Source organism: Mesoplodon bidens (assembly GCF_964165515.1).
Source record: "Mesoplodon bidens genome assembly, chromosome: 7".
Classification (NCBI taxonomy): Eukaryota; Metazoa; Chordata; class Mammalia; order Artiodactyla; family Ziphiidae; genus Mesoplodon; species Mesoplodon bidens.
In genome coordinates this window covers 108,122,447-108,143,711 of record NC_138164.1, presented here as the reverse complement: position 1 = coordinate 108,143,711, position 21,265 = coordinate 108,122,447, and the positions used below count along the sequence as shown (strand labels likewise).

Sequence of the window (21,265 nt, the reverse complement as noted above, 5' to 3'; positions counted from 1 at the left end):
GTGTTGTTTTTATTATTATTTTTATTAATACCACATCAATTTGCAGTTTTACAGGAACCAAGATTCAAGCTCCTTAGGCGCTACTGTACTTTTATGTTGCACGCACATACACGCACACACAGTTTCATTAGTAATTTTTCACCCATAGATTTTTCTTAAAAAAACAAAAAATTCTTGTGTGGCACAAAGATCTGTCCAAATTAATCTAAACACAGCACTAACAAAACAAAGAGCTAGGTGTGGAGGCTTCCACTGCAGAAAAAGGTCCTTTGGAGGGGAAGCCCAAAAAGATGATCAGTACACTTACTTCCTGGGAGGGCAAAGGATGGGGATGGAGAATGCGTTCCCTACTATGACATGAAATCAGTTAAACATTTCAAAAGGAAAGGGGGCTAAGAAAATAAGAGAGTGGAGTAAGGCAAGGGTACCTTTTACCCATCTAAATTCCTAAGTAATTTCCTCAACAAAGTAGAAGGAAAACTTCCTTCCACTACCTTCTACAGAGCTGCACTACTTTGGGACTGTCAAACACTGTAGCCTTTAAAGTCACCGGTGCTTATTCCCTCTGGATTATCACGACTATGAGTTACAACCTGAAGGAACTCACAGATGATTTTCTTTCAAATTTACTGAATTTTCATGTTGGAAAGGGAGGAAGACACTTATAAGTCTCAAATGGGAATCAAAGATTCCCAAACGCCCTCCATCTGATGTCAACGTGAACTGTTTTGTTGTCTTTTAATTGTGCACGGAGCCTGTCAACACAATCTGGCCCTGCCTGATCACCCTTACCTAAAGCTTCTTGGACAACACTCTCAAAAGGTACCCTGTACCACAGTAGAGGTGCCAAGACATTTTATGTGCCTGAAAATGAAAGGAACCCTCAAACAACACACACCCAATAAGCTAGCCTCCAAGTTAAAACTCCATATGAATCACAAAATGCACTTCCTTACACAAATCTGTGATCTCTTAACCACAGACACAATCTCCTCTCAAGCCAGCTCAGCTTTGGTCCTTAGGGGAAAACGATGAGCACAGGTTAAAGATGTAACACGTGCAGGAGGAAAAGATAAAAGAGAAAAAAGGCCTTTGTGTTTCTGTAGTTCACCTCTTGAGAATGTCTCCCCACCATGGACTGAGACAGGATTACAATAACTCAATAACTGAGGAGCCCACATGCAGATTAATTTTTTTCTCTAACAAGTTTACAGCAGTGTACAGCAGTTACAGACATTTATTTTATAATAAGAAAAGTACAACCATATTTATTAAACTTGAGGGTAGGAAAGAGGGAGGAAAGCCCATTCAGGAATAAGCTCTCAAACCAAAGCTCAGAACTGGTGTCCGAAAGAGATGACACAGACCCCACAGTCCCACATGGCGGAGCCTTTCCTCTCCTAAGGGTGAGCGGGAGTCGCAGCAGCAACCCTGTGCACTCCTTCTCATCCTACTTTCCATCTGCATTCTTGGTTATCGGATGGCATTCTGAGAATCAGGAATTATCACTATCGACTATAAGTTATTCATAGAGTTGAAAGTTATATCGTTAAATGAAGAAGAATAATATGAGGGGTAGCTGCTCACATTGTGGGGCAGGAAGATGGGATCACAGGGCTGCAAAAAACAAAACAACAACAAACAACAACAAAAAAGAGGGAAAGAATCCCATTCTTGTCCCCAGATAATTTCTTTATAAGTTAATCGTTATTTCTTAACTTAAAAATAAGGTCAAAACTATGATGGAAAGCTATGTAAGACTGACTAGTCCTTGAAATTTGAATAGAAGAACCCAAGAGATGTGTTTTATTTTTCATTTTCTCCTTTACCTCCAATCTTTCCCCTCCTTTCTAGCTACAGGTAAAGCTCCACCATCATTAAGGTATTGATTTATCCTATTAATTTGATTCTTTCTTTATCCTTTTGGGTTCTAAGACATCAGTTCTTTTTTAAGTCCAACAATTCTTGTGCTTGATACTGAGGGTAAAGGGAAAGGAGGGGAGAAAACACCAAATTAAAAAAAAAAAAAGCTTGGAATGCAGGCTCAAGCTGACACTGAGCACGGTTCCTTTATAGTACAAGTAACAACATTATAACTATTAAATGGTGTTTTAGTGACTGTTGCATTTCTGGTTTCCATGTACTTATTCTGCCTTTTTTTTTGCAACTCCAGGGAGTTTTGCTTGAATCCTATTAAGGAAAAGGAAAAAAAAAAAGGGTGAAAATACAGACATTAGTTCTAGGTTTTTATTTTAACACTGATGCTAGAAGACACTCCTGGATTTACCAGAGCCATGTGAAAAACACTCCCATTTCCACAGGGCTTCCTCTGGATGAAAAGTGGCAGGGGCTGAGTCTGGCCTGGGATGAGCTGAGGAGTGTACCAGGACCCATCCCCCTCCCTGTTGCTGTGCCTGCTGCCTGTCCTCTTTCACTCCTGAACCTCCTGGCTCCTTCACTGGGGGTTCCAGAGAAGAATGAGATGTATCTAGGCATAATGCCTGCTGACTGTGCTCTACATGATGGCAGTGCAAGAGCCCATTTCTCTTGGAATGCCAGGTTACCCATTAGTGTCACAGAAGGAACCAGGAGTCAAGGGTCAAGGTCACATATAAAAAAACTACAGGAGCTGGCAATAGTTCCCCGCCCCGCACAGGACACTAAAGCTGTCCTTTATTTTGTGCACTGAGGTTACCCATCACCAAGGGTACCAAGGGACATTCACATCCCTCAGCTAATGTCAAAGCTACTCCCCACAGAGTGGGCCAATCAGCTCACACTGCTAATCAAGACTTTAGGTTTAAAGCTAAGTTATGATCATCTTTTACACTAAGGAGTAAACAGCAACCATATACAAATTTGTTCCAGGGGCTTCCCTGGTGGCGCAGTGGTTGAGAGTCCGCCTGCCGATGCAGGGGACGCGGGTTCGTGCCCTGGTCCGGGAGGATCCCACATGCCACGGAGCGGCTGGGTCCGTGAGCCATGGCCGCTGGGGCTGCGCGTCCGGAGCCTGTGCTCCGCGACGGGAGAGGCCACAACAGTGAGGGGCCCGCATACAGCAAAAAAAAAAAAAAAAAAAAAAAAATTTGTCCTAACTGCCCGTGTCTGGCTTGAGCTCCAATGTCTACCTAAGAAAGCAAAAGAGTAGGTAAAGATCCTGGCATCAAGCCAGAGCTGTCTGGATATAGTTGAGATTTCCTCTTATCAAAGCTGGAAAAAGCACTAAAATTTGGGGTGTGAAAGGTGGGAGTGGACACAAAGAGGATTTAAATGCTTGTGATGTTTTGTCTCTTGAAGAAAATCTGAAGAAAATATGGAAAACATGGAAAAATATTAACATTTTAATTCAACGTGCTGGGTTCCATAGTGTTTGTTACAAATAATTGAAAATAAAAAAGAGAAACAGTTCTGTGATATAGGGAATCATAAAAATGTCTACCAACAACTTATTACTTGATTTAAATATTAAATTGGTTAAAACAGAAGGATTTGGTAGTCTTAGAAAAAAGAGGTAGCTTTGAACTTTAATACATTGATTTACTAAAATTTTTATTTCTGAAAAGGGAGGGAAGAGTTTGGCTTAAAATTGATATTTGTGAAAATTGGGGACTTCCCTCTTGGTCCAGTGGCTAAGACTCCACGCTTCCACTGCAGCGGGTGTGGGTTCGATCCCTGGTCGGGGAACTAAGATACCACATGCCGTGTGGCGTGGCCAAAAATAAAATAAAATAAAATAAAATAAAACTGATATTTGTGAAAATAAATGAAGGTGAGTAGACAACCACGAACATTTAAAAACCGGTGCAAGGGCTTCCCTGGTGACGCAGAGGTTGAGAGTCCGCCTGCCGATGCAGGGGACACGGGTTCGTGCCCCGGTCCAGGAAGATCCCACATGCCGCAGAGCGGCTGGGCCCGTGAGCCATGGTTGCTGAGCCTGCGCGTCCGGAGCCTGTGCTCCGCAACGGGAGAGGCCACAGCGGTGAGAGGGGAGAGGCCACAGCGGTGAGAGGCCCGCGTACCACCAGGAAAAAAAAAAAAAAGCAAAAAAACAACCGGTTCAAAAAGGCAGAGTGATCCTAACTCCATTGATCCTTTTTAGTCTAAGATACAAGGCATGCTTTACAAAGAAGCAGATGAAATAATTTTTAGTAAAATCAAACTATTAACCAAGGTTTTCTTTTTCCCCAGGGTAAAAATTACTTTCTTTGGCATTAGCATTTTACACAGGAGACTAAAAATAATTGGGGAAAAAAAACACATGTCATGATGAAATGTAGGACCTAAGCATACTCACTTTTCAACAATTGACTTGGTCTGATCGCGGGCGATGCCAACATAGTGATCAATCTGGATCTTTAACAAAGAAAAGCGACTCAGTTGTGGCAACACACAGATTAACAATTTTCCTGAAGGTAATTTTTTTGTCTAGTTTAACCATTTTTAAAAAACACTATGGAATATTCTGGAAAATGAAAATAGTGCTCAGTTTTAAAAAATACTTGCTAGGTATTTCCTTCAGAGACACTGGAGTATATAGCATTTTCTGAATACTAGAAACTGTGTGTCTAATCTATATTCTGTAATCAGAAATGTGTTTTGGGGCCTCCCTGGTGGCGCAGTGGTTGAGAGTCCGCCTGCCGATGCAGGGGATACGGGTTCGTGCCCCGGTCTGGGAGGATCCCATATGCCGCGGAGCGGCTGGGCCCGTGAGCCATGGCCTCTGGGCCTGCGCGTCCGGAGCCTGTGCTCCGCAACGGGAGAGGCCACAACAGTGAGAGGCCCGCATACCGCAAAAAGAAAAAAAAAAAAAAAAGAAATGTGTTTTGACTCCTGGGTGAGACTAATTCATTTAATATCAAAAAGCCATGAATAGGGCTTCCCTGGTGGTGCAGTGGTTAAGAATCCACCTGCCAATGCAGGGGACACGGGTTCGAGCCCTGGTCTGGGAAGATCCCACATGCTGCGGAGCAACTAAGCCCGTGTGCCACAGCTACTGAGCCTGCCCTCTAGAGCCTGCGAGCCACAACTACTGAGCCTGTGTGCCTCAACTACTGAAGCTTGCGTGCCTAGAGCCCGCGCTCCACAACAAGAGAAGCCACCACAATGAGAAGACTGTGCACCGCAACGAAGAGTAGCCCTCACTCGCCGCAACTAGAGAAAGCCCGGGTGCAGCAACAAAGACCCAACGCAGCCAAAAATAAATAAAATAAAGTAAATAAATTTTAAAAAGCCATGAATAAAAGTCTGCTGATGCATGACTTAATCTATCAAGAACAACCTCATAGCATCTAGTATACTCTGTATACACCACTGTACGATGCAAACATCTGTTCATACTGATGGATCCCCACAATAGCCTTAACAGTTTAAGTTTCTTTTTAGACACCAGCTTTTATTTAAGCATTTTTTCAGCTTATTTTTTTGGAACAGATCCATGTGATAAAAACTCAAAAGGTGGGGACTTCCCTGGTGGCGCAGTGGATAAGACTCTGCGCTCCCAATGCAGGGGGCCTGGGTTCAATCCCTGGGTCTGGGAACTAGATCCCACATGCATGCCGCAACTAAGAGTTCGCATGCCACAACTAAGGAGGCCTCCTGCTGCAACCAAGACCCAGCGAACCAAATAAAAACAACAACAACAAAACCCTCAAAAGGCACACAGCAAGGTATAAGTTCCCTTCCTACCCTTAACTCTCCTAGACATTCAGCTTCTCTCCTTAAAGGAAACCACTATTACCAGTTTCTTACAGGCACCTGACCTATAAAATTAGATTGTAAAAATGGTTAGAAAAGGATTGCTCTGAACTTTCAATGCCTAAAAAATGAACTAAAATTAGTCATACACCAACATATCTGATTAGAAACAGACAAATGCTTACCTTGTACTTCTCATAGACAACTGGAACACTGAAAATGAGCAGTTCAGCTGTAAGACAGAATCATGAGACATGGCAAGTGTAAATGTGAGATGGTCACAAAGTCTCAAGACATAAGTAACAGGAACATTTTTCTTCATAAAATATAGGGAAACACAGATCTTCTTCAATATGAGAAATCCTGGCCAGAGCTCTCAATTAAGGACAGTTAGATACAGGTACACAGGCTTCCTTCTTTGTACTACAAATAATTTCCAAATTATGAAAATGATTTCTACAAATAAGATCCCCATATTTAAACCAAATCTAGACAACTCTCCTTTATTTCTAGCTGTCTGGATATTTCTTTATAGGTAGGACCATTTAGTAAACCTGTGGCCATAAACACAGATTCCTCTGAGGTCAAGGTCTCTATGGATGTTAAAGGCTGGGCCAATGTGGAAGGACTGGAGCAATGCTGACAACTCTCTTTGCTCTTACTCTTAGCAATTACTTCATAGAGCCTGGAGACATTCTCCTTGCCATCTTACCAAGAATCAGAAGGGTGATCCCATTGAAAACGGCACCAACATAGGTCATCAGCCACATGAAGACAGCCAGCTGTGAAGGCCAACATCAGAGGGTTAAGCAGGAATAATCGTAATGCAAAATTCAGGTTAACTGATGCCATTCTTCTCTAGCTAACTGAGTCTGCATAAATTTAGCGATGTATGCCATAAATAATTTCAAAATGAAGGTCACCTCATTTGTGCTATACATTTGAGGGTGCGTAAGAGAACTCTATAGTTCTCTCAGGCCCCCAAACAGACTGTAACTGCATTTCTGTCAATTAATACATTAGCCTTGTTCTGATGTTAGTTCTCCAGGTGCAGAGGTACCTCCTTTACTAACTCCTGTCCCCATTTTTACAGGTTGATTGAGAAAAGCATACATTTGCTTTTGTCTGATAAAACCCTATTAACTGCTTTTCCTCTGAATTATAACCTCGTCCCTGATTTTCCTCAGCCTCACCACCAAAAGCTGTAGAGGCAACTAACCTTCAAGGAGTCAACTAGATCTTCCACCAGAAAGAGACGAATAATGAGTTTCAGGGCCCTGTTGACGTGCACCATGGCAGCGTTCACGTAATTATGGAAAGCTTCTGAGGACAGAGTGATGTCTACGTCCAGGTAGGCTCTTCCAGAAGAAGAAACAATAGTCACACATTTGACATGGCAGGAGAAGATCTCTTTCTGTTAGCACAGAAGTTCTTTAGAGTATGAAATTCCCCAATCTGCAAAGGCATTTTTTTGCTGCCATGGGGTGGGGTGGGGGCACCACTGTCATTTAGTGCGCAGAGACAAAGCTGCCAGATGTCCGCAGGATGGGAGTGTCACGCACGAAAAAGAACTGCCCTATGTCCTGCATAACTTTTACTGCCTCATAGGATATTCATGAAGGCGAACCTATTTGTAATTATCAAGAGCCCAGAACATATAAGAGCAAAGTATTTTTTCCCATAGTTTTAACATATCCTGAATTGTCTAAAACTGTGTTTTGTTTATGCTAAAACGTTATTAAGATTTTTTCCCATCATTTTAGAAAATCACACCTATAAGGGAGATTATACATGTATGTGCAAGTCTTTATTATGGGTTTTTTTTTGGTGTAGTTATGTCCAAGCAATTAAATATTGACTGGAATACATATTATTTTATTGTCAATGGCTTTCTATTTATCACTCTTTATAATAAGGATCAATTTTTAAAATGTTGTTATATATGTTATATAATATACCATACAATGGTATATTATATAACATTATATTATATGGTATATTATCTATGAATTTCATTTCAAAATGATAAAGGAGGCATTATAAAATATTTGGTAAGAAAACAAAAAGACCTAGGTCCTGTCCCCAGACACATTACAGAATTGAGATACAACCATCTGCTCATAAACTGTTCATTCGCTCAGTACGTGCTGAGCACCTACTGAGTACCAGACCCTCTGCTAGGTGTAGAGATATCAGGAAAGATAAAACTGCTTTTGCCTTAAAGAGCCTACAGTCTTGTGGGAAAAACAGAAGAGTAACAGACATGTTTTTCTTTCCTATTTATTAAGAAAATATTTACCAAATACAAAAGTTATAAAAATTAGATGCTGTAATTAATGCAACTTAGCAAAACACATTTTATAAATCCACAACAGTGTCACACAAAAGGGAAAAAAACCCTGCCAACACATTGGAACTTGTGGCAAAACAGTAAAATTTATCCACTCAACCAACCAGCAACTATTGATTTGTTAAAACTAATTTGCAAATAACTTTTTAAATGTCATATATAGTTTAAATTATTGCTTCTATTCTCACCAGGAGAAAATACAAGGACCAGAGCTGCAGCCAGACACCTATTCTGTCATAGTTCTGAGAGATCATAGAAGTGTTTCTTTTTCCATGAGAAGAGGTTTTAAAAAACTGTCATTTTGAAAGTAAATTAAAAACTAACAAACAAACAAAAAAAACCCTGTCATTTGCTGATGTTAAAGTTTTTATGGCCTAAGACTTTCAAGAGGAAAAGCGTGAGGAAAACATCTGTTAAAGTCATAGCACAGTAGGAAAGGTTTAGCAACTGGATTCTAGAAATGCATGACCTACTGACTTAATCAAGACCTGCCCCTGGTATTAAGGAAACTAAAGGAGAGACAGGAAGGAAATCAGTAATAAAACCAAGAGTAAACACACCGAGTTCTGGTATCGCCAAGAAGCCAGCCTCAACACCAAAATTTCAAGGCTGTTTTAAGAGTTAACTATGTGGCAGCTTACACATGTACTTGGGACCCCATCTGAGTGCTGTCCTAGATGCTCTGCTTTCCTACTGACCCTGCTCAGGAATTTAGACAGTCCTTTTTGGTGAGCCTCTAGTTTGTTAAAAAGTTCCTAGCTCCCAACTTGTTCACTTCATAAGGTGGTCTCAAGTTGATGTTTCATGCCACTGATCAGCTGCATTAGGCCCTATAATTCTTGATTTTTAATCAGGTCTGATTTAGATCTGACCAGCCTCAGTGAATCCCTTCCCTAAATTGTAGTGTTACTTGTGATACTTCAACTCACTTGAATGGATGGCCTTCTTCTGACTTCTGTACAGCTTGGATGACAGACTTGTAGACCCTGAAGCTGATGGTGACAGACAGAAGAGCCAGGATGAGGTAAGAAATCACACTGATGACACTGAAAGCTGCCAGGGAGAGCAGCACGATCAGTGTGGTGCCAAAGACAAACCCAGTCTTCTTCACATCTCGCCAGAAAATTAAGTCGTGCACTGCCAAAAGAAAAAAGAACATAAGTTATATGAACACCCGAGCCACAAGGCTAGGACTGTTCTCCCTGGCTGTGTCCTGCACACTGGAGAAGCATTACACTAGCATGCAATTACAGGTGCACCCCCTCCTTAAGACAATGATAAATGAAAATCAAATTACATCAGGGATGATGATTCACACTGCCAAAGGTACCTCTGTTTCTGGATAGGTTTACAGAAACTTAGAAACTGATTTTTTAGTCATGGCTACTGAAGTACGATGGGATAAAATATCATTTACTTTAAATGTTTCAGTAGAGCAACTGTGGGAAAATCTTGCTAACTGTTGACTAAATTAAGCAAACCATGCTTATAAAAACATACCAAGTTATGTTAGTGTTGGTTACAATGAAACACCAGTCTCTATGTTGATCTGAAGAGAACTCAAGGAAGGATTTTGGGTAGGGGACCATATAATTACTAAACGATGATACTTTTGAAAATGAATGGGGACACTATTAATAACTGTTAGGAAATAGGTATAAACCAAGACTGTCTCAGGCAAGTGGGTCTTATGGTTGGGAAATCCAAACTGGAAAAATCTAAGTTCTTCTCCTTAAAGACACCTCAAAAACTCCGAGTGTGAGGGCTAGCAATTACTTCCAATCTAGCAATGCCACAACATTTGAATTCCAATCCGTGAAGTCTAGCTTCAACACTAATAGCCCTGTGCAAGTTTCTTCTGTGCTACTCTTTCCTTTTAAAGAAGAGTAAGGACTTTGGAATTGGAGAGACAGGAGTTTGAGTTCTGGTAATTTTTAGCCATGTTACCTTAATTAACCCTTCTAAACCTTTGTTTTCTCATTTATAAAATGAAGAAAGTGACATCTATTTCTTAGAGTTGTTTTAAGGAACATATAATGTTCCTTAAAGCTAATGTATGCAGAATGCTTATTAGCACTGTACACAACACATGGTAAACACTCAAATTTTAACTATAATCCATATATGTATGTCACAGTTCGTATGACTACAAGAACAGTTTCAACACAGAATGCTTAGTAATGGAACTGCCTCTTGATGTAATGCACTGAGAACAGCACAACACTTCAATGGTATTCTTGCCAAACCATATAACCTGAATCTAATGAGAAAGCACCAGATAAAACCAGTTTGAGAAAAGTCTACAGAACAATTGACCAGTATTCTTCAAAAATATCAATGGTATGAAAGACAAGAAAACGCTGAAGAACTTTTTCAGATTAAAGGAGAGTAAAGAGACTTGAGAACACATAAATGCAAACTGTGATCATAGGCTGGATAAGGGGGTACAAACAGCTATAAAGAACATCGCTGGGACAAGTGAAACAAACTGAATGTACACTATATAATTGATAAAAGTACTGTATCAATGTTGAATTTCCTAAATTCAATAAATATACTGTGGCTACGCAAAACAATTCCAAACAATTTCTGTTTGAAGGAAACATACTCCAAAATATTTAGGGGTAAAGGGGAAGGATGTTTGCAAGCAGTTCTTAAACGGTTCAGGAAAAAACATGTTCTATAGAGAGAGGGAGGGAGTGATAAAGCAAAAGTGGTCAAATGTTAACAATTGGTGAACTAGAGCAAAGGTTATATGGGAGTTTTTCTTACTATGCTTACAATTCTTTAAGTTTGAAATATTTGAAAGAAGGAAAGACAGAGAAAAGCTTAGAGGATAAGGCTGGGCCTAGAGAGAAAAAGACCTTAATGTATTGGAGAAGGAAAAAGGCATAAAAACATTAGCCTAAATGCAGATCTACCTTTGTGCAAATTAGAAAAAGCCACCCTTCCTCGTGAACTTTACTGCCATCTGCTGGAAAACAGTGACGAAACAGTCAAACCTACAATGATAACACATGTGACTGGTGCCCCCTATAGGTGTGCAGTATACAAACTGCATAACAGTATGGAAGGCCCTGGGCTCGGCCTTAAAAACAACGGTAGAATTGTGGTCTGGGCTAGAAGCAGGAACATACTGATTAGAAGGGGGATAACAGAGGGAAAGCTAGGAAAAGATGGTTCAATACCACAAACCTCTGGGATGCTCTTTGTCCACAACTTCCCACAATTTGCTCCTTTACCCCATTCAGGTCCTGGTGCATGGGATACCGCCTCAGAGACTGCCCACCCTATCTCACATCCTCTCCTTCTCCTCATTCTCTATCTATCACTCATCTATCTCCTCATTCTGCCTTATGTTTCGTCAGAGCACTTGTCACTTTATTTATCCACAGCAGGCTCTTCATAGCTGTTGCTGAATACTTAAACATGAGCTAAACTAAGCTAATGACCAAGAGGTGGCATAATCACAACTTTCATTTGTTTTCTGATAATCCCTCTCAATCTAGTCAAGTTTCTGCACCTAACTCCTATCAAGTACAGTGGACCAAGGATTCTGAGTACACAATATCAAACAAAGGCAACAGGCATAGTCTGCAAACATTTTCCTCTCTGATCCTTGAGGGAGAGTTAGGAGGATGAAACACACGTAGGAAAAGCAAGAAAGGAGACAGATGCCAAAAGTTTAAAATGTGAAGCCACTAGACTTAGGGTTAGTGTTTATTTCATAACCAGGAAACCAGCAAGAAGCTGCAACTGTTCGATTCCATGAAATGTTCTTTTGCTCTTCTACTTTTATTCATCTGCTCTTACTATGTCAGTGTAAGACTTTTTAAAACCGGAAATTCCCTATTTTTAATGTGTTTTCTTTCCTTCCTTTCCCATCCTTCTCTCTTTCAGTAAGCTTTAATTTAGTGGCTACCACGGGCCAGGCAAGTGCTAGGAACTGGGAATACAACACAACAGTAAACAAAGCAAACAAGGTCCTTACTCACATTCCAGTGGGGAAGAGAAGCAATGAATAACAAACAAGATACATGTCACTTGTAACCGAGGCCGGTAAGAATATAAACCCATTGTGGTATGATGAGAGTAATGTGTGTGCACACATGCACTACTGTAGGTACGGTGGTCAGGAAAAGCCTCTCTGAGGAGTTGACACTAAAGGTGAGACATGAAGGATAAGCAGGCCATGCAAAAAAGCCAGGGGAAGGGTATTCTAGGCTAGAAGATTCATGTGCACAGGCTCTTGGGGATGGTGGTGGTGGGCTTTGGCATTCCTTAGGGGAGGGCAGAAGGCCAGTGTAGATGGTGTGTAGTGAGTGAAGGGGAGAGTGGTGTGAAATAAGGCTGGAGAGCCTGGCAGGGACTAGATCATGGAGTATTTTCACAGAGCAGAGTAAGGAGCTTGGACTTTACCTCAGGTGAAATGGGAAGTCACTAAAGAAGGCCAAGCAGGGGAATAACATGATATATATATATATATATATTTTTTTTTATGTTATTTATTTATTTTTGGCTGCATTGGGTCTTCGTTGCTGTGCACGGACTTTCTCTAGTTGAGGCGAGCGGGGGCTACTCTTCCTTGTGGTGCACGGGCTTCTCATTGTGGTGGCTTCTCTTGCTGTGGAGCACGGGCTCGGGCTCTAGGCATGCGGGCTCAGCAGCTGTGGCTCGAGGGCTCTAGAGCACAGGCTCAGTAGTTGTGGCACAGGGGCTTAGTTGCTCCACGGCATGTGGGATCTTCCCAGACCAGGGCTTGAACCCGTGTCCCTTGCATTGGCAGGCGGATTCTTTTTTTTTTTTTTTTTTGCGGTACGCAGGCCTCTCACTGTTGTGGCCTCTTCCGTTGTGGAGCACAGGCTCTGGACACGCAGGCTCAGTGGCCATGGCTCACAGGCCCAGCCGCTCCGCGGCATGTGGGATCTTCCCAGACCGGGGCACGAACCCGTGTCCCCTGCATCGGCGGGTGGATTCTTAACCACTGCGCCACCAGGGAAGTCCCAACATGATATATTTTAAAAAGAGGAACACTTTTACTGCTGTATAGAAAATGGATTGGGATTGGCAGAGACTCCCTAGGAGGCTAACACGGGGCTTCAAATAAGAAATGATTGTCATTTAGATGAGGTCAGGATGGAGCAGAGTGGACAGGCTATATTTTGGAGACAGAACAGACAGAACTTGGTGATGAACTGGATATGGGAGGTGATGGGGGAAAGAAATATGGATGAGACCTAGTTTTGGGGCCTGAGCAAATGGATGGATGTGGTGTCGTTTACTGAGATGAGAAAGGGCCATGTTAGTTTTGGGATGGATGTCTAGAGACATCCATAAAGAAGGTGGTTAGATCTACCAGTGGGAAGCAAACAGGACAAGTCTGAGCTGGAGATACACATTTGGAAATCATCAGCACACAAATAATATTAAGAGTCATGGACTGCCAACTACGCCAAAGGAAAAAAAAAAAGGAAGTCACAGTAATGGAAGAGGTTATGTAGTATTGATAGGGAAGAAGGCCCAGTCTTAATTCTGAGGTACTCCGATACTTAGTAGCTGAGTAAAAGTAGAGGAACTAGAGAAAGGAAACAGAGGAAATAACCAAGGAAGCAGGGGGTAACTAGGAGAGTATGTATGGCATCACAGAAGCTGAAAAAGGAGTGCTTTGTGGAGAAGGATGTGGAAACGGGCCAATTCTGCTGAGGTTGAATAAGGAAAAAAGTGATCCTGGACTTAGTAATATGGAGATAGTTGGTGATCTGATCAAAGCTGTTCAGTGAACAGCTGGCGGGGGCTGAAGAGGAATCAGTGGTGAGACATGGAGGCAGTGTGAGAGAAAATGCCTAAGAAGTTTGGCTGTGAAGGGGAGTAGAGACATTCAGAGCCAAGGGATGGTTTAACAGATGGGAAACACTAAAGCACGCTTCTATGCAGTCACAAGCAAAGGGAGACTGAAGATAGGGAGCAGAAGCAGTGACGCCCAGGAGAAAGGAGGGACGGAGATCCAGAGGCCAGGTGAAGGGACTGATCCTTGTTAGAGTAACATAGTGAAGAGGATGAAGAGAGATAGACACAGGCCCATTCACGGATCTGAAGAATGGAAGAGGAGGGACTCCTGTCTGAATGTTTTTATTTTCTCAACAAAAGGGAGCTGAGGTCATCAGCTGGAAGAGGGCAGGGGAGTGAAGACGGTTTATGGAGAGAGAAAAAGATATGAAATGGTTGTTTCAGATAACTGAGAAAGTGTCTTAAAACTCTTAGAAGAAAACACAGGAGCACATCTTTCTGATCTTTCTGATCTTGGATTAGGCAATCCTCAGACATGATACCAAAAGCACAAATGACAAAAGAAAAAATAGATAAATTGGGCTATATCAAAACTAAAAAACCTCTGTGCTATAAGTAGTACCAAGAAAATGACAAGAAACCTCATAGAATGAGAGAATATATTTGCAAATTACTTATCTGATAAGGTATTTGTGTCCAATATATATATAAGAATAAAGAATTATAACTCAATAATAAAAAGAACAGCCTAAATGAAAAAAATAAAAAACATAATAAAAATGAGAAGACACAAGAGGGAGGGGATGTGGGGATATAAGTATACGTATAGCTGATTCATTCACTTTGTTATACAGCAGAAACCAAAACAACAATGTAAAGCAATTATACTCCAATAAAGATGTTAAAAAAAAAAAAAGACAGAAAGGATCCAAATAGACATTTCTCCAAAGATATACAAATGGCCAATAAGCACATAAAAAGAGGCTTAACATCATTAGTCATTAGGGAAATGCAAATCAAAACCACGGTGAACCCACTAGAATGGCTATAATAAAAAGTACAATAACAAATATTGGCAAGGATGTGGAGAAATTAGAAACCTCATGCATTCCTAGTGGGAATGAAAAATGGTGCACCCGCTTTGGAAAACAATTTAGCAGTTCCTCAAAAGTTAAACATAGGGTTATTATATGACCCAGGAGTTCCACTCTTAAGAAAATGGCCAAGAGAAATAAAAACATACAACACAAAAATCTGTGTATGCCGATGTTCACAGAAGCGTTATTCACAACAGGGAAAAAGTGGAAACAATGTAAACATCCATTAACTGATGAATGGACAAATAAAATGTAGTATATCCATACAATGCAATAATTATTTGTCAATAAAAAGGAATAAAGTCCTGATGCTACATATTACAACACAGACAAAACGTGAAAACATTAGGCCAAGTGTGAGACGCTGATTACAAAAGACCACATATTGTATGATTCCATTTATATAAAACATCTAGAATATGCAAATCTGTAGACAGAGAAAGTAGATGAGTGGTTGTTTAGGGTTGTGGTGGTGGTGATGGGAAATGGGGAGTGATTGCTAAGAGGTATGGGGTTTCTTTTTTGTGGGGGGACTAAAACGTTCTAAAATTGGATAGTGGTGATGGCAGAAAACCATTTAGCTGTACCCTTTAATGGATGAATTGTATAGTATGTGAATTATATCTCAATAAAGGTGTTAAAAAAACAAACAGACAAACCTGCAATTATAGTCAGGGATTTCAACACCTCTCTCAATAACTGGCAGAATAAGTAGACAGAAGATCAATAAGAATATAAGACTTGAATGCTATTAACCAACTTGACCTTCTTGACATTTGAAAGAACACCCCACACAATAACAGCAGAATATACATTCTTTTCAAATACATGTGGAACATTTACCAAGATACACTAAATTCTGGGTCTTGAAAAGGATTCAAGACACTTTCATGTTTTCTGACTATAACGTAATTACATTAGAAACAATAACAGAAAGATACTGGGAAAACCAATATTAAACTTTGTATAAACTAAATACGCTTCTAAACAACTCACAGACCAAAGAAAAAAATCAACAGGGAAATTACTGAGTATTCTGAACTGAATGAAAATCAAAATCAGTGGGATCCAGCCAAGTGCCTATATTAGAAAAGAAGATGAGAAATCAGTGATCTCAGTTTCAACCTTAAAAAACTAGAGAAAAGAACAACTTGAACGCCAAGTAAACAGAAATAAGGAAAGAAGAAAAACCAGAGCAGATCTCAATGAACAGATAACAGAAAAACAACAGAGAAAAATCAATGAAACCAAAGTTGATTCTTTGAAAATATCAATAAAATAGATAAAACTCTAGCTAGACTGATCAAAAAAAAGTGCAAGAATACACAAATTGCCAAAATATCAGGAATCAGAGAGGTGACATCACTACAGATTCTAAAGACATTAAAAGGATAAGGAAATATAATGATCACTATTATGCCAATAAACTAGACACGTTAGATGAAGAGGACACAGACTATCAAAGCTCACTCAAGAAATAGATAAACTGCGTAGTCCCATATCTATTACAGAAACAAAACTTATAGATAAAATACTTCCCATTCAGAAAACTCCAGGGGAATTCTACATCACTGGGGAATTCTGCCAAACACTGAACAAGAAATAATAGCAATTCTACACAATTCTTCCATGATAATGAAGAGAGAAGGTAATGTTTACCAACACATTTTATAAGGCCAGCATTACCCTGATTCCAAAACTAGACAAAGACATTACAGGAAAAGAAAGCTATAGACCAATATTGCTCATGGACATAGATGTAAAAATTCTTAACAAAAATTTAGCAAATGCAACCCAACAATATGTAAACAGAGTATATCATGACCAAGTGTCTTTTTTTTTTTTTTTTTGCGGTACGCGGGCCTCTCACTGCCGGGGCCCCTCCCGCTGCGGAGCACAGGCTCCGGACGCGGAGGCCCAGCGGCCATGGCCCACGGGCCCAGCCACCCCCCGGCATGTGGGATCCTCCCGGACCAGGGCACGAACCCGTGTCCCCCACATCGGCAGGCGGACTCTCAACCACTGCACCACCATGGAAGCCCCAAGTGTCTTTTTGCAAAAATCCAAGACTGGTGTAGCATTCATAAATCAGTCAGTATAATTCATCATATCAACAAACTAAAGAAGGAGAACCATATGATCATCTCAAAACATACAAAAAAACAAAATCCAATATCCCTTTTGATAAAACCTCTCAGCAAACTAGGTGACAGAAGGGAATCTCCTCAACTTGATAAAGGTAATCTACAAGAAACGTAGAGCTAACATCATATTTAATGAAAGAAGGCAAGGATATTCTCTTACTACTTCTGTTGAACACTGTATTAGAGGTTTTAGCCAGTGCAGTAAATCAAGAACAATAAATTAAAAGGCATCAAATTGGAAAGGAAGAAGTAAAACTGTCATTATTCACAGATGGCTTGAGTGCCTATGTAGAAAATCTGACAGAATCTACAAAAAAGGTAATAAGTTTTAGCAAGGTTGCAGGACACAAAATTAACTATATTTCCATATATTAGTATTAACCAATAAGAAACTGAGCTAAAAACACCATTTAAAACAGCATGAAAATATGAAATACTTAGGCATAAATCTAACAGAAGATGTATAAGACCTGTACACTGAAATCTATAAAATACTGCTAAGAGAAACAGATGAAGACCTAAATTAATGGAAAGCTATATTGTTTTCAGGGGTTAAAAGACTCAAAATTGCTAAGGTGTTAATTTATCTATAATTCTAAGTAATTCCAGTAGGCTTTTTAAAATAGAAATAGACAAACTGATTTTAAAATTCCTATGGAAATGCGAAGGACCTAGAAGAGCCAAAACAACTGTGAAGAAAAACAAAGTTGAAGGACTAACACTGTCTGATTTCAACGGTAATATAAAGCTACCATTATCAAGATGGTGTAGTATTGGCTTAAAGACAGGCAACAGAGCAATGACACTGTATACAAAGTCCACAAACAGGCCCACGCATACACGGACAAACTGTTTTTTGACAAAGTTGCAAAGTCAATTCAGGGGAGAAATGAGAGTCTACAACACATGGTGCCAGAACAACAGAATATACATGTACAAAAATCCCCAAACTTTTATCAATACCTCACATGACATGTAAAAATTAACACACAAGAATCACAGACTTAAATGTAAACCTAGTACTATATAGCTACTAGAAGAAAACAAACAAAAATCTCTGTGACCTTGGAATTGGGAAAAATTTCTTATATACAACAATAAACATTTGATACATAACAGAAAAAACTGGAAAACTGTATTTCATCAAAATTAAAAACTTCTGCTCTTTTTGAAGGACATTGTTAAAAGAATTAAAAGATAAGCCACAGACTGGAGAAAGTATTTGTGAAGAACGTATCTGATAAACAACTTGTATCCAGAATGTGTATAAACACACACACACACCCGTTATCAAAAACAAACACAATAAAAACTAGTCAAAATTTGAACAGACTTTTCATCAAAGAAGATATATGGATAGCAAGTAAACACATGAATAGATGCTTACCACCATTAGTCATTAAGGAAATGCAAATTAAAACCACAATGAGAGCCTACTATGTACCTGGCACAATGTCTAGGGTTAAAAGACTGACCATACCAAGTGTTGGTGAGGACATGGAAGAACCGCAACTCTCATACATGGCTGGCTGGAATATAAAATAATGCAAACCACTTTGGAAAAAAAAAATTCGGCAGTTTCTTACAAAGTTAACTACGACTGGCCTATGATCCAGCCATTTCACTTGTATTTACCCGAGAAAAGAATATATTGTGTCCATATAAAGACATGAATGTTCATAGCAGCTTTATTTGTAAAATAAATAAGCAAAACTGAAAATCAAAAATTCAGCAAAAATTGAAAATAACCCAAACGTCTGTCAACCAATGGTATATCCATACAATGGAAAACTACTCAGTAATACACTCATCAACATGGATGAATCTCAAAAAAATTAGGTTGAGTTAAAGAAGCCAGATAAAAAAAATAGTACACATATTTTATGATTCCATATATATAAAATTCTAGAAAATGCAAACCAATCTAGTGACAGCAGACAGATCAGTGGTTGTCTGACAGGAGGGAGAGATTTAAAAAGGGAGCAATGAGGGCTTCCCTGGTGGCGTAGTGGTTGAGAGTCTGCCTGCCGATGTGGGGGACACGGGTTCATGCCCCGGTCCGGGAAGATCCCACATGCCGCAGAGCGGCTGGGCCCGTGAGCCATGGCCACTGAGCCTGCGTATCCGGAGCCTGTGCTCCGCAACGGGAGAGGCCACAACAGTAAGAGGCCCACGTACTGCAAAAAAAAAAAAAAAAAAAAAAAAAAAAAAAAAAGGGGAGCAATGAAATTTTTGTGTGATGGAGATGTTCATCATCTTGATTGTGATAGTTTCATGAGTGTATACATATGTCAAAACTTATCAAACTGTATATTTTAAATATATGCAATTTATTGCATAGCTATTATACCTCAATAAAGTTGTTTTGTTGTTGTTGTTGTTGCGGTACACGGGCCTCTCACTGTTGTGGCCTCTCCCGTTGCGGAGCACAGGCTCCGGACGCGCAGGCTCAGCGGCCATGGCTCACGGGCCCAGCCACTCCGCAGCACGTGGGATCTTCCTGGACCGGGGCACGAACCCGCGTCCCCTGCATCGGCAGGCGGACTCTCAACCACTGCGCCACCAGGGAAGCCCTAATAAAGTTGTTTTTTTAAAAAAACTTAAATGACCAGGAGGTAATATATATCATTTTTGGTCTTCAAGTGGTTAATCTAACAAATTAAAAACTTAACAATTATGCATGAGACAGAATCAGAGGAAAAGGAAGAATAATGTACAGTAAAACCTTTTTAATTTGAAGTCTTTTACTATGAATTCAGACTTCATAATAATCTAACCAGCCCAAGCTTACCTCTGTATTGTCTATAAATGTCTGATAAATAACAGAACAGTTTCCCAACCCCTTAAACGACTCAGAAGTACTATTTATAAACAACAAATGTACACATACTTACAAAGATTAAATCTTATTTAAAAATTACCAACAAAGAAAACTTTACTCTAGAAATCTGGTTACTGTGTCAGAGATGAGCAACCTATGGTCCTGGATGCTAAGGCAACATCAGAGATGATTATGAAAGGCATTAGTTAGATCCAGCTTTAGGTACAATTGTGAATTAAGCAATGTTTATTTTAGGGATTATTCCAGTTTTCTCTTTGGAGCCCCTTCATACCTCCTGGCTTCCACTTGGCCCCAGATCCCTACTTGGTGACCCGCTTTATCCCCAGCTTCAGAATCAGTACAGCAAACAACAAACTCTGCTCCAGACTGCCTGGGTTTGCATCCTTTTCTATTTACTAGCTGTGTGATTCTGAGCAAGACACTTAACCTCTCTGTGCCTTGGGTTCCTCATTTGCAAAATGGAATCATACAGTATCTGGTTTTTAGGGATGTTGCCTGCATTAAATGGGTTAATCTGTAGAAGCGCTCAGAACACTACTGATTAGGTAGTAATACAAATGTTAGCTATTATTATTATTATTCATTTGACTGCTAATTCCTGCTACAATTAAAATGGAAAATTGAAGAACTAAAGTTAAAATCTGCTACAGAGAATTAAAGTTTTTTTCCTTTCCTCTTTGTTGCTATGATACTAAGAAATTAAGATTGGGGGATTACTAGGGACGCTTTCAACCATATCAGCTCCTTTGATCTATTTTACATACTAAGCTTCCACATAAAATTTCCAATGAAAAAGAAGTTGCACTGTCAGCACTATGATTAAGTAAAGAGAATGGCCTGTAAAAGGTTAGAGGGAGGCAGAGAGCCAGGAGGTAAATGCAATACGACAGGTGGGCCTACAGGTTAGGCTGGACTAGCATAGATTCAGGAGATTTTGACATAGAGGTGGAAACCTAAAGCCATGGGAACAGAAGAGATCACCTAGAGGCACCTCAAAACACCTCAAACCCCATTTATTCTACCCTCCATGCAGTAACCCAAGACAGAGTTACGGAAACAGGGCTCACCACTCCTTCTCCCTCACCCTCCACATTCAAACACCGTGGCCTGACAAAGTCTACCTCCTTGAATCTATCCACAGGAAAAGAAGATCTTAATTGAGAGCCAGTGGGCTAACAAACTGCCACTCTAGTACACTACCTGACAGAGACAGAATTAAGCTTTGGCTAGCCTCTTCCAAAGTCCTGAATACTGACCCAAGCTAGTTCAATGGGTACTAGAAAAAAAAATGAAAGCCAAAAGTTCTCAGAAGTGCAAAGTCAGTGTTTTCCTTACTTTTCAATTATAACTT

At 40.1% G+C, this 21,265-nt stretch overlaps 1 protein-coding gene across 3 annotated transcripts in view; it reads right to left on the bottom strand.

Annotated features, from left to right (window-relative positions):
• Nucleotides 1-3: 3 nt before the first annotated feature.
• Nucleotides 4-21,265, bottom strand: part of RTN3 (reticulon 3) — a 62,274-nt gene continuing 41,012 nt past the window's right edge. For 2 of the 3 annotated variants that reach the window (XM_081238985.1, XM_081238984.1), the window contains 6 exons: nucleotides 8,974-9,181; nucleotides 6,914-7,052; nucleotides 6,407-6,476; nucleotides 5,880-5,926; nucleotides 4,295-4,353; nucleotides 4-2,190 (listed from right to left, as the gene is read on the bottom strand). In XM_081238985.1, the coding sequence (XP_081095111.1) occupies nucleotides 2,145-2,190; nucleotides 4,295-4,353; nucleotides 5,880-5,926; nucleotides 6,407-6,476; nucleotides 6,914-7,052; nucleotides 8,974-9,181 (569 nt within the window). In that variant the 3' untranslated portion in view covers nucleotides 4-2,144. The remainder of the gene's footprint in view (nucleotides 2,191-4,294; nucleotides 4,354-5,879; nucleotides 5,927-6,406; nucleotides 6,477-6,913; nucleotides 7,053-8,973; nucleotides 9,182-21,265) is intronic. The other variant, XM_081238986.1, reaches the window with a different exon arrangement.